An 18,479-nucleotide genomic window follows, 5' to 3' on the forward strand; every position below is an offset into this window, starting at 1 on the left:
AGTAACCTCTCTCCCAAACTGATCTCACTGGGGGGTCTGGCACTGGTCCCCTAGAAACATCTCACCTTAGGGGAAGCTTGGAGGGACAGGTGCTAACCCAGTCTTTCTGACCAGATTGCAGTACTCCAATAAGACCCACTGCTCGCCCACCCCTTCCTTCCCCACACTAGCCCCCTCACCCAGCCAACCCTCTACACACGGAAACTTTGGTAGGAAAAGGGAGAACAAGGACTGCACACACGAACTTTTTATCCGCTGTATAAACAAGCAGTGTCAGAGCATCATCACTCAGGTGGGGAAAAAGGGAGGGAAGCAGAAGGAATAACAGTGTGAGAGAGGTAAAACAGGCAGAGGAACACACAGGGTCAGGTGGAACCACGCTGCCTACACTGACCCAGACCCAAAATTAACACTGCAGTTAATGTGAGACTGCAGCAGTATTGGCACTTAATAATTTCAGTCTAATTTGAATGCATCTTGAATTATGATAGTGTCATGATATTGCTCTGTTGCTCCTCAGTGATAAGTGAGTCTTCAAGTTCATGGTCTTTTATCTCTTCTGTTGGCCTTCTTCACTTCATCCTGGATCTGACACTTCTCTCTTATACTTTGGACAAGATGTTGTACTTCTCTATAGTACTCATAAAAAACATTGCAATCAATCTTTTAAAACTGTAAGTTTAGATTTTGCTATCAAATACTTAACAGAATATTTTTCTCTGCCCCTGAGCAGAGACTGAATTTACCTTGCAGGAGTTTTCTTCACTTCCCCTATTCAAGTCTTTGAAGATTCATATTTGCAGAAAGGAAATTTATGTGTTTGTTCCCATGCTCTCCTCTCCTAGGCTGTCAGGAATTATCCGGGTCAAGGGCTGTCTTTCTTATTTCCTCATTCATTGTGCGATGCACAGAAACATCTTTCCTACTCTCTACTTTAGACGATGGACTAATCCTCCTTCTAGCTCATCAGCTCAGGTATTTATGTGTGCAACAAATAATAATTAATGGAAAAAAAGTATTTAAAGTGCTCACTCCAACCTGGCAATACCGCCGAGGAGTCTATTTTTCTGACTTCTCGCTAGCAGGCAATTTGTAATTTTGTGGCTAGGAGCAGATGGATTCATGGTGAGGAGGAAGTTTTCGGGGTTTGAGGGTGTTTTTCCTTCCTTCTGCCAGCAAACAGCGATCCACGCCAGGATTTGCTTTGTGCTCCTGGATTTCGGCGATGCAATGTGTAGCACGTTTCTCTCTCTCTCTCGCTCTCTCTCTCGCTCTCTCTCTCTCTCTCTCTCTCCCTCTGTGTGTGTGTGTGTGTGTGTGTGTATGTGTGTGTGTGTCTGATTTGTGTATGTGTGTGCGGCTCTCCCTTGCTGTGTCTTGTCTCCAGGATTTCTCCCTGCCTGGCTCCGGAGGCTGCTCCAGCGCTGTGCGGAGCAGAGGTTTCCCCAGCTCCCGTAAATACAGGCACACGCATTCAGAGCACCACACGCACGCACACCACACACACAGACACACACACAGAGGCACACAGGCACGCTCCGAGCCGCTGTCCAGTCCATCCCCACGCCGACTGCCTTTCCCACCACCTCCATCCAGACTGGCAGAGGCGGCAGGCACAGCTCCGTGGACGGTCTCGCTGCTGCTGCCCCGGGACTCCGATCGCAGCAACGCGCCCGCGGTTTCAATCTTCACAACCTACAACCAGATTTTTGCCCTCTTTTTTCCTTTTCCTTTTTATTTTTTGGTTTGGGGTTTCTGGTTGTGGCTTTTTGTTTGTTTGGTTGGTTGGTTGGGTTTTTTTTTTTTTTTCTCTTTTTTTTTTTTTTTTTTTTTTTTTTTTTTTTTTGGCGTGGGGCGAGCGCTTTGCTTTTGGCTTTTGGAGAAGGAGCCGGGGGGGGACGAGGCTACCGCTCTCCTGCCCCCGCCGTGCGCGCATGTGTGTGTGTGCGCGCCCATCTCCTCCTCCCCACCTCGCAAAAGTTTGCCTGGGCGGCCGGGGGGCTCCCGGGCAGCCGCCCCCGCAGCCGGGGGGCGCGGCGGAGGCGCGGCGGGGCGCTGGAGGCGGCGGCGCGGGACTTGCGCGCCGCGCGGGAGTTGCGCGCCGCGCCATGCCGGCGGCGCGGGGGGCTGCGCGGCGCTGCGCCCTGCCGGGGCCGCTCCTGCCGGGGCCGCCGCCGCCGCTGCTGCTGATGGTGCTGCTAGTGCTGCCGGCCGCGGGGGCCGAGGGCAAGGCGCGGAGCTGCGGCGAGGTGCGGCAGGCGTACAGCGCCAAGGGCTTCAGCCTGGCCAGCGTGCCCTACCAGGAGATCGCAGGTAAGGAAGGGGCCGCGGCTGCGGGGCGCGGGCGGGGCGGGGGCCGCGGACCGGGGACGGCGCTGTTGCCGTCGCCGCCGCCGCCGAGCTGCGCGCACCGCCGCGGGAGCGCGGCCGGCGGTCGCGGGGGGGGGGGGTGTGCGCGGTGCGGAGCGGCTCTGCCGGCCCGGGTGGCACCCGGGGGCTTCCCGGCGGAGCTTGTGCGTGTGTAAATAATGGTTAAATAAACACAGAAACTAAGGGGGTGGGGGGTAAAAAAAAAAAAGAAAAAAAAAAAAGGAGGGAGAGCGAGGGCGACGCGGGCAAGCTCAGCCGCGGTTCTGTTCGCCGGCAGAAACTTCTTGAGAGTTGCAGCCGGGCGGCGAGTGGCAGCAGGCGGGTCCGCAGTGCCGGCTGCCTCCGCTGCCGCCCTGTGCGGGCGAATAACTTTGCCCTCTGCCCGCGGACACGGGGAGTGCGGGAGGCTGAGGAAGAGGAGGAGGAGAGTGAGGAAGGCAGTCCTGCTCCCCTCGCGCACCCCGCCGCGGCCCCGGACCGGGCGGGTCGCCCCTTGGAGGCGCCGCCGGGCGCCTCCGCCGCAGCCCCGATGGAGCAGAGGCACCGGCTGCCGGGGAGAGGCACCCACTCACATACATACACACCCTCTCCGCCGCCCCGGAGCTCGGGCAGCCTGTTACATGGCTCTTCCGTCTGCTGAAACATGCCTACAACAGGTTATATCTCAATCCATCTACGAAGCTGGGAATGTTTTTTGTTGTAATTTTATTTCCCTGCTTTTCCCTACAACCTTATCACAAAAATACGTCCGGGGCCGATAATCCTTTAGGAATCGGAGAGCACCACAAAAAAAAAGAGAAATTATATGGGAAGACATGAGCTGGGGCTTCTTAAATCGGACTGCTTGAGCCCTCAAGAAAGGTTTATGCTTTGCCACTGGCACTTTGCTGTTAGGTCCTGCTATTTGTAGAGTGAATTAGATGCTCCTTGGTTTGCTCGCTTCCTTTTCAAAGTTGGAAACAGTAGATTTATATTCCTTGAGGTGAAATAACACCACAGTTATTCACTGTGCAGTATTTAGCACTTTACGTGAGGAATGATAAATGTGGAAAATCTCAGGACAGCGAGGCTGTAGTTCACAAAGATACGGGGAAGGTTGTTCCGTGTTGCCAATGCAGAACAGACCAGATCTCTACTCAGCCACATTGGAACCCACTGATGTGCTTTAGGACAAGGCAGGAGAGTAAAGGGCCTGTGGGTGTAACTATTCCACAGGCACCTTCATTCCTCAGGCTTACCAATTCTCTGATCTTTCTGTGCTTATTCCTTTAATTTATTTTCAGGTTGCTCATCAGTTATTTGAAATCATGAAATCTCTCCTGTGAGCCACAGATCCTTTGAATATGCAGTCATGCTTTCCCTTTGCTAACTATTACACCAGTTCCTTTGAAACAAGGTGGAAGGATATGTTCTCTCCTAGTAAAAAAGGAAATCCAGTAAATTTCTATTAACTTTGGTTAAACACTTGTTGCTTTCAGCTCACAGAGAAGTTTTATTGTCTCATATATTTTGTGAATGTACCATGCAAAGTTGACATGCAATTTTTAAGTAAGTCCAGCATTTGCATGTTTTTGTTGACATGTATCAATATACAAAGACTCAGAGTAATTAAATATTTAGTAGTAGTTCAATCCAAAATTACTCAATGGTTTCCTGCTAAGTTTCATAAGTAATATCTACTTTTATGATTAAGAAGTACATGATTTACAGAGGTATGAGTAATTTTTTCTGAGCTTCCTATTGAAGTTGTTTGTTTTCTTTGTCGTTTATCTGCCTTGCTACTAGTTGGTGTATCAACTTTTGAGCAGTTCTGTTTGTAGCTGTTCAAGTTACTCAGTTGTTGGAAGACTAGGACTGCTTTAAGGTGTGCTTCGGAGTCTGCTCTTCTTGTACGTTTCTGAGAGGTTGCGTAATAACTGTTCATGCAGCATGGACTCTTGCTAATGTGAAAGCTATGTGTTTGTGACCTGGTGCAATGTCGGAAATTTAGTTAAAGCAATCAATGTACAAGTTTCAGATTCTTTTTTCTTTTTGTTTTTTTTCCCCCATTCTGTCTTTTTCTACCTTACTGTCGTGGTTAAGGAAGCAATTTGTTACTGTTACAAAAGAAGTGTAGTCTGTCAAAGGCCTCATGTTTCAAAGGAGTTCAGAGAACTTTAATTAGAGTCATATTTCTGAAAAAACATTATGTTTTCAAAAGATTTTGCCTTAATGCCTTGATAATATAATGACAAACAGTAGTGGACAGTGTGGTTTGTGTGTTTGATTTAACATTAGTCAAATGTTTTCAGTTGGCATTTATAGCTAGGACTACTGAAATGAATAAACTGAAGGTGTAGTATGTATGTACTGATGCAAAGTGTTTATGTACTGATGTAAAGAGCTGAAGAATCTGTTTAAGTTAGAAAGGCTACGGACACAGAGGTGTCTCTCTGTGAATGGAGCTGCAAGAGAAGACTTGTTAGACAACTTCTGTGACATTATTTATACTGTCACTTTTGAACAGAGAATGTAGAAGTTACAGATTAAAAAAGCTGTCAGTTTTTGCATCCTAAGGCAAGGTTTTCCTCCAGTATTTTGTTGCACATGAAATACACTGAAGTTGGTAGTAATGTCACTACACTTGTTCGCTGTACTTTTACATCAATGCTAAATTGTTCAATGTAATTGTATAGAACTTATTTGTAATCAACCTGCTGCGTCTGATGTCTTGTCTGATCACCAAGTTCTGGTGCTGTGACTTGCATTGGAGTACAGTATATAAAGTTGTTTTCCAATATAGGTTGTCAGAGTAAGTCCTTAATAAAGGACTTTGCCTGGGAATGGAGAGAGGAAGAAAATTTGAAGTATATGTAATATGCTGCTGTGGGCTTGATTCTGTGCATCAGTCATGTGCAGGGTTGGTAGTAGGAGCTTGTAGTGTAAGCTTGGCTGTCCTTGTAAAATCTACCCTTTCTGAGAGCTGCTATGGAGTATCCTGCATGTGAAGAATTCTGCTGTGAGACTGAGGCTGCTGTGACCCAGCATTCATGAGCATTAGTGGAGCTCCTGAGGACTCTGCAGGAAATGTTTTGCTGTAGGAAAATCTGTGGTTTTAAAGTCAACACAACAGAGAAGAATCATAGCACATATCTGTTAGCAATAGTTGTTTAACTCCAACCATGATTTCAGTAACTTACATCATCTTAGAGGAAACCATGAAAATGAAACATCGAAGTTAAAGTTGGAGTGTGCCCTTGTCTAAAAGTTTTCTGAATGAAAGTGAATTTCTGACTGTTTAAAGTAATGTATGTGTCTGTTTTTGCCTTTCTACTTTCACTTGTTCTAGAGATTCTGAAAGGTGAAGGGTGTGGGGGGTTTGTGTGTTGTGGTTTTGTTTGGGGTTTGTTTTTTGTTGGTTTTGTTTGTTTGTTTTGTTTGAGGATTTTTACTACATACTGAATAATAGTTTATTTAGAGAAAGACTAGAAGTGTTCTGGTAAAGCGGCCAACTGTAAAGATGTTGAGTTCTAAATGCTGCGTAAGAAGTATGTGAGCTTTGTTCTCCTGCGCAGATGATGAACGAGGTGAGATTCTGGCAACACAGAGACACCGTAGTCAAAGTAACTGAAATGAAAGCAGAAGCAAACCCTTCACTTTGAAGGTCAGGAGTCACTTGAAATTGTGCTTTGATGAATGGGCTTCATACTGGCATAATACAGAGGTGTTGACGAAAGGGAGCTAGCGAACATATCACAGTTGCTTGTAATTCTAAAGTGGTAATAATTATAATGATAATAATAATAATAATAGTAATACCTCGATAGTCACTCGTGCAATTGAGGTATTAGTCCATGTCCAAGATAATCCTTCTGAATGTTTTGCTTTCCTTTAAGTAGCTCTAAAATGCAATGAATAGCAGAAAATACTCCTGGCCGAGTCTGTATCCAAGCACTTGTTCATTAATACCTTCTTTTACTGTTTCTCTACTGCTGCCACTGAAAACTGTGTGAAAAAGATGCCTGTACTACAGGAGGCAGATAAGGATTCATAGGCGCCTTGTATGGTTGCCTCAGCAGTGTTAAAAAAAAAAATAGCCTTACTAAAATCAATACTATATTCTGTGCAGCTTGTGAAATCCGTGTTGGTCCGTTAGAGATTAATTCACTCCTGATCTCCATGATGGCAATGAAGATGGACATGGAATTTCATGTAAACTTACATACTTTTTTTTGTTTTAGTGCTGTTGTATTTGTATCCTCCAAATTGTGTGTGACCGCCTCTCACCTCTGTTTGCAATTTCAGTAACTGCAGCATCACCTCCCCTTACAGCCTCCCTTATTTTCCTGTTGTGGGTGCATGGTGCATGCTAATAAATTGGTGTATGCATTTAGCTAGGAGGATGTGTAAGCTTTCCTAAGACCTGGATTTACTGTCACTTCTGTACATATTTACTGGTTGGTATGTGACTGATGCCATTAAAAGGAATACAACTTATGTATGCACATCTAAACCTAAAGGTACTGTTTGTAAGATCAGAGCCTTTAAGAAGAAATAGCATGTTTTTAATGCTTATAAATAATTCATTTTTGAATGAGAATTTTAAATCTTGGCATCTGGAGTTTCCCAATGTGACTTTATGCTTGAGTATCTTGAAAAGAGGGACTTTAAAGTAGAAAAGGCAATGCTTTAATAATTCATGTAATGATTAATTTCAGTATATTATCTCTAATAATCTTTTTTTTTTCTGTTGTCAGTCTGATTTATAGTCAAAAATCATACCTAAAGCTATAGTATTTTCTACACTCCTAAGTGCTAATGTGTTAAACTGTTCTAATACTGTATTAGTACTTATTTCATCGTATGCTGTTGTGAAATACTCCTGAGATTAGGTGGTGTTCAGACACCAGCGAGGTCAAGCACTATGTTAAAAGCTCAGGCTATTCTTTTTATATTACTGCAATAAAGAATACATTAATTTCATTTATATTACCACTTGGCTCTCATAAAAGGTCAGTTTCAGCTGAATGTACAATTACTTGCAAATGACAAATCTTATAACAAGTGATCAACAATAAAAGCTTTTCTGGGTAATTTGTCTTTAAAACTACCACCTGCCATTTCTTTTGAATGACTTGAGCATCTTGCAGTATCACTTGGAGATCTCTGTCTTATTCCCCACTATATATGTAAGAAAACTATGCATGCTAATCTTCGATTCTGCTTAGTAAAGGAAAAATGCATAATTACATTAAAATTTCTAGTTGAAATAACAGGCTTGGTGCTTAAAACTCCATTATGGTATCAAAGTATCAGCACTCCCATTACTAACAAAATGAAATTACTTTTCCAGTGAACTATGACTGTATGCCCCCTTTCATACCTGGTTAATGGGTGCTATCTCCCTGGGAAGAGAACCCTCATTCTGTGGTTTGACTGTTCATGCTACCAGGCATAATTATTTTAGCAGCTTAAATATGTGCAAAAGAATTAACACTTCTCCACAAATTCCTAAGAACAGCATATAAAGGTTGGTGTTTAAAGGCAGAATAGTTATTACGCTAAACAGAGAGAATACATTACAAGATGCAAAAGGAATTTAAAATGTGTTGCAGATGGCAGGAAAACATATGCCTGGTAAAATTCTTAGCACTTTATTCCTATGTATGTAAAAAAAGGCCTAAAACCTACTGAAACTAAGGTTTGCTTTCTTCACTGCTTATGGCTCTAGAGCTCCTGCATTCATCCAAAAAATAAGCTTCCCTAATAAGAACATTTTTAGCTCTTGTTATAGGAGGCTGTCACAAAGACCACCAGCTCTCTCTGACAAGCTTCTTTTGGCTAACATGACCTTTTCCTTCCAGCAAAGTGAAATAGTGGCACTTTATTCTGTTGAGTGATAGTGGAATACAGAAGACGCAGCATTTGGAGGCAGGTGCTGCCAAAGAGGCACTGGAAGAGGTTCCCTCTGACTGCACAGGTGACAGCAATTTGGGTCCTACTGTGATGCCTGCCCAGCAGAGCCAGACTCCATGGGCAAAATCAGGGATTATGAATAATGCTACGAGGGCTCCTGCCCCCACCCCAGCCACTGTGAAACCTGAGTGCCCATGCAGAGGCTCCGCAGCACAGCCCCAGCCCTGGGATGGAGACCTGCTGGCCACCTGTTCTGGCCCTGATTTTCAGGGATGGGGACAGGAGCTGCTTTCAGTCCATCTAAAAGAAGCAGCCAGGGCTGATACTCCTAATGCAAACAGCAAATTGCTCTCCAGCTCGTCTCGCCTGTGAGGTCTGTCACCTTGTGCTTCTAATGGCCTTTTAACTGTGTCTCCAGCTGAGCAGCAGATGTAAAGGGTACCGAGCATCCTGAGCTGTTTTGTGTTTTTTTTTCTCCTGAAAGAAGCATTTCTACAGATGCTTGACTAACAATGGAGCCTTGGACTTGCTCGCTGACCTGTTGGGTTTGAAACAGCAGGGCAAATCTCCCAAAACAAGTGCAAGTCTTGACTACTTTTAACAGGTGCTGTGTGGGGCTGTGGCATTAAATTAGGGATGCTTACAGAATGACACATCATAACTCTGTGTGTGTATGTGTGTGCATGTGGAGGTAAAGTCATAGCTTCCACCTGCAGTGGCTTCAAAGTCACATTTAAGAACTGAAAGAGCCAGAGAAGTTGCACATTACCAGAAGAGGTGTTTGTAAACCAGATTGAAACTTTGTTTTATGGGCCTGAACAACATGTGTGCAAACACACGAATGCAAACATATGCATAATAAAAAACTACACAGGGCTCAGTTCATGTATGTCAGAAAGATCAAAGGCTAAGTCAGCCATGCTAATCCTAGTGTTTGGGAAGTCCAAGTAGTTCAAACCTACTGCTTGACTAAGCAGTAGGTCATATAACCTGCCCTGTAAGTTAAAAGCTAGACCTCTCTGTTAACAGAAACAGTTTCTTTGTCAGTCTCTGCAGCTCTTACCATGTCTATAATGGTAGCAATGCACTTCTCTGATATTTTTAGCCATGCCCCTCTGCCTGTGTGTTTAGTTTTTAACATACTAGAGACTGCAGGAACACTGTTCTGGCATTTGTATGAGTTTGACTTGGAGGGAAGTCAAGGGATGAAGCTTTCAGACAGCTGGGTATCAGATTGTAATATATATGTAGGTACAGTGTGAGGATATATGTGGATACTGCTGTGGTTGGAGAACTATGGACGTATGTGGAAGTACTCCAGATCTGGCAAAATAGTCTGTGAATGCCTCAGTAAGGTTCTCATATAATATGTCTGTGGATGGCTTTTGAGGTATGATATCCCTTATAAACTTGGAGTTTGTCTTTGAGAGCAGTAATTAATACAGGAAACTAAAATGACTTCCTTAACCAGGATTAGTGTTTTAAGAAGTGAAGCATAACATTGGGGAACAGATATTTATGTGCAGTTATCCTCCCAAAAGTACAGCAGTGGTGCCTGATGGTCACATGACCAGGGAGGGTCCTGTCAGATCCCATGTACATTTCATGTAAGTTCTTTCCAGTTCAGGATTCAGTTTCCCGTCTTCAGGAAATGTCTTTGAGCTGCTCTTGTCTAAATTTTTTTTGTGATGTCAGTCATTAGAGCGTGTCCAAAGGAGGGCAACAAAAATGGTGAAGTGCCTTGAGGGGAAGCCATATGAGGAATGGCTGAGATCACTTGATCTGTTCAGCCTGGAGGAGATTGAGGGGAGACCTCATTGCAGTCTACAAGTTCCTTGTGAGGGGAAGAGGAGGGGCAGGTACTGATCTCTTCTCTGTGGTGACCTGTGACAGGACCCAAGGGAATGGCCTGAAGTTAGGTCAGGGAAGGTTTAGGTTACTTATTAGAAAAAGGTTCTTCAAGAGGGTGGCTAAGCACTGGAACAGGCTCCACGGGGAAACAGTCACTCTCAGACACCTGGTGTGACTCCTGGAGATGGCCCTCTGCATGGCTAAGAGTTGGACTCGATGATCCTTGTGGGTCCCTTCCAACTCAGCATATTGTGATTCTGTGATTTTGTGATTCTGTGAAGTAGCAGGGGTTACATTTTGGATAAAGTGTTGTTATTTGTGATTGCATCATTTGGATCTGGAACAACCATTTCTCTTGCCCAGTAAGTAGATGCCACATTGATCTGTGTTTTGGTTTTGGATAGTCTTTTGTGAAGGTAGCAACGTGTGGCTTTGGAGTCCAGATATGCAGCTCTGTATACAGGTAGTGAGTCTAGGAAAACCTGACTCAGAGAACCAAGGGCACAGTATAGGGTAAGATGAATTGTTGGAGACGGGACTGTTACTGGAAGCTGAGTGAAACATGAGTGGATGTATTTCTTTCTCTCATTGCTTGCACCACTTTGCATTCATTGTGTGAGGTACTAAGACCTTTCATGCAGTTAAAGCCCCAGGAGAAGGGGAAAGGACTGGAAAAGTGCTTTCATGCAAAGATTTTGATGAATAGGATGCAAAGAAGAAGGAATGGAACAGAGGTGCTACTTTTTTGTTTGTGTTTTTTGTTGTTGTTTTTGTTTTTGTTTTTTTTAATCCCCTACTCAGTCTTGGTCTGTAAAGTAGATTTATCCTTTTTCACACCATCTAAGTTGTTAGACATCTCATCTCGAACAGATGACAACTTGACTGACCAAGCTCCAAAATGGGGAAAAGCTCTAATCAAGATGTATTTGTGTTTCTATTGTTGAACTGTTTCTTCAGAGCTTGTTGCTCTGCTAAGTGGGCAGTTCTCAATAATTAAAGCTCAGTATCTAATGTGTAATTGTCTCATTGCAGAGACAACAATACGGCTTTTGCATGGTTTTGTCTCTCAGCATAATTTTACATAACTGTGCTTCATAAACTGAGAGAGCAGTCTATCAGTTTCTTTAACCCTAAAGAAAGTTTTAACAGGCTTGGGTCCAGACTATTGAAGTATGGTTTTGTTTACATCCCACCCCACTGTGTGGGAGTTGTCTGTCAGCAAAGTTGTTCCCTCCTCTGACTGCTTCTCTTGAGTCAGGTCTAGCACTGTCTGACATGCTGGCCTGGACAAGCAAACTGATCTGATAGCTAACCCACCAAAAAAGATCTTGAAATTACTTAACAGGGTATGTGGGAATGTGTGCCTGAAGTCACGAAGAGAACATGGGCCTCACGATCCGATGGTGTTTTTCAGGTACATGTCATATGATTATCCTGAAACTACCAGAGGAAGACTGTCCATCTTTTGTCACGTGGCAGTGAAACACAGTGTGGCAGAACTATAGTGCTCTTAAAGGTAGAGTTGAGAAGAAACTATCAGCAGCTGAGCCTTCTTGGCTATTATCCCCACTTCTGTGCTTGGCTTTCTGGCTGCATCACCAAAATTTTACAAGACATACTAGCAAAGTCATCTGTTTTCTGAAGCTGAAGGAGCTGAACACTTGCCTGGGATGAGGGTACTGGAGGCACTTCACTACCTTAGGGAAACTCTGTTACCATATCAGCGTGTGATAGTGTGGTCAGTTTACTGGGTGTCCTCTGATTTTATGGCATGTTGAAATTTGGGGTTTAGGAGGCAAATGGGTGGGATTGATAGACCTCAGGCTTATATATTGCTATTTATTGCTGTTTTCATGTTTCAGATCTTTTCTGCACCTGAGGGTGCCCATTCCCAGCGATATGTACCTTTGACATTACAATTGTCTTAATAGTAGTGCTGAAATATAAATTGTTAAAAGCAGCAGCAGAATGCTTCATTGCATGTCTTAAGTGTCCAGTTGTCAGGCAGCAGACTTGAGAAGCTGTTGCACAGTTTCTAAATATCTTCTAAGTATCCTCCTTTTTAAATAAGTGCTTGTCCTTAAGAAGTTTAAGCCATGCAGTGACAAATCAAAGGCAGGGGCTGATGAACACCCAGTGTCCAGTGGCTAAACCTGATCTGTTTTCCATCTTTTCTCTTAAACCGATGTAATGTTTCAAAGAGAAAGGAGCTGTAAATACAAACAGTGACTGCATCTTCTTTAGTTACACAGAATTGATTCACAGCATAAACACATAATAAAAAAATTTATTTCTCTGATATTAGCTTTTGGCTTTACAACTTTAACATATAAGATAATACTGCATACGAGCAATTTAGGTTCCTTGGATGAGAATAGCTATATATCATTTAATCTGTCAGCATTATCTCTGTTGTAAAGAACTATGGAAAATATCTCTTTACCAGTTTTTCACTCAGGCCATATTCTCTTTAACCAGTTAGAGTTATTACAAGCTACAGTATTCTTATGTGGTTCAAACTTTGCATAGCATACATGTATTTGAAGCTGTTTCAAAAATGTAAAAGAAGAAGCCAAAGCTGACCCACAGTGAAACCTTCCTTAATAAAATAATTTTTATTTTGTGAAGTAGTCTCTCCTTGACTAGCAGTCCTGTTGCAAAAATAAAACAAGGAAGACAGATAATGCAAATCAAAATTGCAAAATAAGTTTTTTTGGCTCTACAGAAGTTTAGTTGTTTCTGAGCAGAAAATCAAAATCTAATTTAAAAGTGAGGGTATTTAAAGAATGGCGCAGGGGACATTTATTTATTGAATTGGTGACAAACCAGGAACAATATTCTTTGACCATTGCTGTTCCAAGAGATAGTCTGTTGTACTGACTATGTGCTGGCAATGAGTACTGTTAATTGAATACCTGGAACATAACTAAAATGCATTGATTAAGTACAAACACCTGTCTTTGCCATGTAGCATGGCTGATGAAGTGGAAAGACTCCCAGAAAGGACTTCCTGAAATTGAATGCTGAAACAGTGATTAGCTTGTTCTTAAAGCTGATCTTCAGAAGTCCTACACTGTTTTTTGAATAAGAACTCCAAAGCCTCTTTCTTCTGTAACTACTGAGACAGCCAGTATTTCTTCATGAGACTTACACAATTGTAGTACCATAGTTTTGTACTCACTGTTTAAACCTTTTCCTATTACATAAAATTAAATGTAATACAAATAAATATGCTGCTTAATTTTTTAATTGTCCTTTTAAAAAACACCAGCTTCATGTCCTGGTGAGATTCAACAGTAATTGATGGATTGTTTGTAGATACCTCTTTGTTATTAATAATTTAAATTTTGAGTTTGCTTTTTAAAGCAGCTTCAACTGGACACTGTAAATCATTGTCTAGAGCACAGTCTTTTCTCAGTACAGAAACTGGCCAAACCACAAACTCTTTCCACTTCATATACCGAAATCTGGTTGCTGGCAAATACCTAAACACATAAATACAGATCATTGCTGAAGTAAAGCTTTTCTAAATCTGATGAATGGATTTAAATTACTCTTTTCTCATGATTTGCCCAACAGTCTAATGCTATCTCTTCAACTGAGAAGAATGCACAGAATTATTATGTCCAAAGTGTGTGGACATATATATGTACATTCATATACCCAAACAACCCCTTACATTCAGAAAATCTGCTGAGATTGTATCATACACCAGACACTTTTTTCCAAGGTCATTATAACACTGTAGATAACTTTTGGATTACAAGTGAGGTCCAATTGTCTTTTTAATAGTTGCATAGTTTTCCTGACATTGTTAGTGTTTTCTTGTGTGGTATTTTAGAGTAACTTCCATTTTCTGGTGACAGGATGTTCACTGCCATTACCTCCATGCCTAATGAACCTCAGGCTAAATCTGCTTTTGACCTAAGGGGAAATGCTATGGAAGTTCCCTGTCCTTTTTAGCTAAAAGAACAGCAAAAATCAAAATCAAGATGAAGCAAATTCTATAGTTAAGAACAGATTCACCAGATTCTAGTCTGTAATGCTGAACAAATCTGATGTTGGTCCATAAGCATCACTTGGGTTAAAGAATTGTGTATTACTTTGCTATTGATTCATATACTTTTAGGTTATTTTTTATAGTCCTATCACTATCATTACACTTATTGTACAGCACAGACAATAAACCTTGCTAGAAAGACTAGTGGCATTGGCATATTAGGGTCATTATCATTTTAATGGCTGATACCTAGGTGCTCCTCTTTTTGTTCCATTCTGTGTCTTGCCTGATGTTCAAAGGTGATCAACCTGTTGCATGCAGTGACTGTTGAGATGAGTCATGTGGAAAGGATGGACGTAGCAGAATAAAACTTCTCAAAATGGAATTTCTATACCTTCGTGTTAATCCAACATAAAGATACAGAGGTACAATCTTAATTAGTTTAAATAGGTGAATATGAGATGACCTATTTAAAATTTTCAACAATGAGCATTTTGGGAAGATGAAAGTAACAGCTAGGAGCCACATTTTTTGATTAATACGTATTTGTATTTTTGACACTCTAATATTATGAACGGCAAATTTGTAAACATGACTAATATTTAGTCCACAAATATTTGTCTCATTTTTATTTCACCCTGCTAATCATGTGGACCCCTTTGAAACAAAGGAACTTACTAAGTTGTGTTAGAACAGGAACACAGTGTTCAAACAAATGTTTGTGGAAAAAGTGTCTTGGTCAGTTTAGTTTTAAAAGTGAGCTGCAGGCATGCCTTACAACAGTGAGAAGTTAATTTGCAAAGGCAAGCTAAAGAATATATTCTGAAAATTTTCTCGGTTCCTTACTTTGTGACTCCTCTTTCTAAATCACTCTTTTCCATTCTGTCCAGAGTATTTCATGTTTATGCTGCACAGACACATACATCCCCATTTCAAAAGAAGAAAAAAAAAAAACAGATAGTTCATTTTTTAACATTACTTGTCATTGCTGAAATACTTATTGCTTCCACAAAGAGTTAGGCCATCACTCTTTTTACTGATACAGTCCCTTAATTTTAGGCAGCTTCCTGCCTTGCAGGATAAAGTTTTCATATAGATGCTTAAGGTTACAGGATACAATGCATGAGGGAAGTTAATCAGAACAACTGAGTAATCGGCCAGTGAATGTTATCTAGCAGAGAAATCTTGTGTCTGATGCTGATGAGTGGGACAGTTGAGTTCTGCACTCCTCACCTTTTGAGAGAACATCTTCAAGGCCCTTTTAGGAGGGGTGTGTGTGATCTTTCATTTTGAAATGATTCCACTGTGCATAAAGAGTATCATGTAATAACAAGAAATAACAGGAAAGTGGAGAGGGACTTTTTACAAGAGCATGTAGTGATAGGACAAGGGAGAATGGCTTTAAGCTGAAAGAGGGTAGGTTTAGACTAGGTATTAGGAAGAAATTCTTTACTGTGAGGGTGGTGAGGCACTGAAAAAGATTGCCCAGAAAAGTTGTGTATGTTCCATCCCAGGAAGTGTTCATGACCAGGCTGGATATGACTTTTAACAACCTGATCTAGTGGAAGATGTCCCTGCCCATGGCAGAGGGCTTGGAACTAGATGATCTTCAAGGTTCCTTCCAACCCAAATAATTCCATGATTCTATGATTCTGTGTTCACTAAGCCAAAGAGGGTGTTTGGTTTTGTGCCTGTTTCTTAGCATATCAGAGGACACTGTTTTGAAAGAGTTGAAACATTCTCAACAGTCCAACAAACATAAATATTTTTATGAAAGATAGCTACTGGAAAACAGATGGAAAGCAGCATCTCCAGGCTCCACTCAGCTAGATGGCTTCTTCACTCAGTTTCTGTCCAAGAAATAGTTATTGCACTCAAAGCAAAAGTATTCTAGTAGAAAAGGTTGAGATCAGGTTGTCAAAATTGCTTTTCTTTGCCAAAGAGAACCCTATCTAGTAAATCTATTTAAACCTAGTGTGGCTTTGAAGTAGGCTGGCATTGCTACTTGATCTTGTAGCTTCTCTTAATAAAAAACTAAGTCAACTTGAAAATTGGTCAACCTAGAAGGGGGGTTTTTTGTGTTATTTTTTCCCTCTTGAGGAATATTCAAACAATTCCCATTTTTTTCGTGTGCTTATAATTTTATTTAAATTATTAGTAATAAAATGCTAGATTACAAGCAGTCAGCAATAATCTAAAAGATGTTTGATGAATGCTTTGATTTATGGCATAATCTTACATGGGATTTGATGAGAAACTCATTGCTTGGGCCATTATATCCTAAGTTAGATGAAGCACAATGAATTATGAGTTTTGGTGACCTTATGATTTATCAGTACTGGTAGCTGTATATTTTTCTTTTAAGTTCTCTAAGGGAGCAAACCACAGTGAAAATTAGCATCTACACCTTGAAGTGTGAGGTTCTGTAGGGCCTGGTTTGGGTTAACTCATTTCCTGGTGTAGGTGGCTACTGCCCCTCTGGCTTATGGATTCTCAGGTACCTCAGTCCCTTTTGATATATTGGGTTTGGGTTTGGGGCAGGATCCCTAAGAAATGTTGCCAATTTGGCATGAGAGCCTATGCAGAATTATTTTCTGTTTTCTGCAAGAGTGAGTCTTTCATGGAGAAAAGGTATTACCTATTGGAAGTGCACATGATTAGTGTTAAAGGTGAGTAGGCAGTAGTTCCAAAAAAGGATCGGGTATTCCTCAAACGTGCATGAAACAGAAGACATTCTTGGAGGATGGTCTTATTTTCCTGTTAGTGGGAGCAGGTTGTGGAGCAGAATGGTTCTTCATAGACCCCTGCCAAAGAGTTTAACGTTTTGCATTCTATAAATATTTTTTTAAAAAAGAATAATACTATTTTAAGAATAATACTGTGAAAGCAAACAAAAATATTCCATGGAGAGTCAGCAGCAGAAATCTTAGTGTTCTCTGCTGAAGATGAAGCTGTTCTCCTAAGGTGTTCCACTAAGGTTAAGGTAGAAGAGAGAGGTCTTGAACATCCCGTGGGTTCTGTCTGTTTCCACTAGAAGTTTTATTTGCTTTCTGAGCCTAGATACAAACTTGGCACTGGGAATATCGGCGGCTTTAAAATTTTCTCCTGGACTAATTGTTTGACTTTAGAAGCACCTTAAAAGGTTGCAAAGGTATTGCTGGCCAACAGGCACAAAATAATTTGATATAAAACTGAGCTCTAGGTTGCTGTTGGAAACCACCAGGATAATGAGTCAGTTTTAGAAAAAAACAAGTTCATTATTTTTTAATTGGGCTTCTTTTCAAGAAATTCAAGGGCTGCTCATCAAAATGCAAGAGGTGTTCCCAATATCATAAAGTTTAAGGAAATGAAGTTCTGATGGATTCCATATATCTAAGGTGATGAATCTATCGATTGTACACTGCTGACCCTCACAAGTTCTCCTACCTCCTCAAATGTCTTCTCAGGTGAAAAACAACATAAACATCAATTTAAGCAGTATATAAATATGAACTGAAGTAAGTACTTAAAATGATACTTTAACAAGACCAAAAGCATTTTGGCAAGATTATTTCAGGAACACTTAATAGAAATGAGAACAGCTTTCCTATGTGATTAACACCATTATGTTCTCATCCATTCATGACATTATATTAATTCAGGATATTATATTCATTCAGGACTTATACAACAATTTTCTGAGGAGCTGTATAACAACAAAATAAAAGGAATAAAAGTCATAGAACTAATAATACATTTTATATTAAGAGAAAGTGGGATGCAGAGTGGGCTGGGAGGATTGGGGCACATCTACACTCAACTTGCTGCAGAACTGTGATATAGGCAAATGTAGGAACTAAAGGAGCATTTCTCATGCAGTTACATAGATATATCTATGACAGAGGTGGTAAATATTTGGTGGAATGCTAAAGAGTGGATTTACAAGGCTTTCTGAAATTGTTTTTTTGCTTTCACTTGCATTATGAATTCTCTCCATGTTACCATCAATCCCAAAAATAAAACCAGGATCAAAACACCCTTACAAAGAATCTTGTAGTCATCTGATAGGGACTTAATACTGAAGTCAAAAGTGAGCGTGACACTTCTAGCACATATCTTACTGTGTGTTCCCTAGTGACTAACAACTGCATCAGTCCAGTGTGATGCCTTTCTGAAAGCCCCTCCCCCCCCTTACTGTCTTCCCTTTTTCTTCCTTGGGTCCTTCCTTAAACACCCCATAAGTTTCCAACATCTCCACAGTCCCTTTAGCACATCTCAAAAAATTTGATGCAGTCTCAAAATGCTTTTCCCTCTGCACCCATCCCATCAGTAGTCCTTTACCTCTGTACACAATTACCCTGTTTCTTGTGGACAGCATGCTGGG

General features: G+C 41.4%; 1 protein-coding gene across 2 annotated transcripts in view; it reads left to right on the forward strand.

Moving 5' to 3' along the window:
- The first annotated feature begins 1,934 nt into the window (after nucleotides 1-1,934).
- Nucleotides 1,935-18,479, forward strand: part of GPC6 (glypican 6) — a 769,083-nt gene continuing 752,538 nt past the window's right edge. The window contains exon 1 of one of the 2 annotated variants that reach the window (XM_039381996.1): nucleotides 1,935-2,313. In XM_039381996.1, the coding sequence (XP_039237930.1) occupies nucleotides 1,935-2,313 (379 nt within the window). The remainder of the gene's footprint in view (nucleotides 2,314-18,479) is intronic. The other variant, XM_027724667.2, reaches the window with a different exon arrangement.

Source organism: Pipra filicauda, unplaced genomic scaffold (assembly GCF_003945595.2).
Source record: "Pipra filicauda isolate LSUMZ 115617 unplaced genomic scaffold, ASM394559v2 scaffold24_size8852520_pilon, whole genome shotgun sequence".
Taxonomy (NCBI): Eukaryota; Metazoa; Chordata; class Aves; order Passeriformes; family Pipridae; genus Pipra; species Pipra filicauda.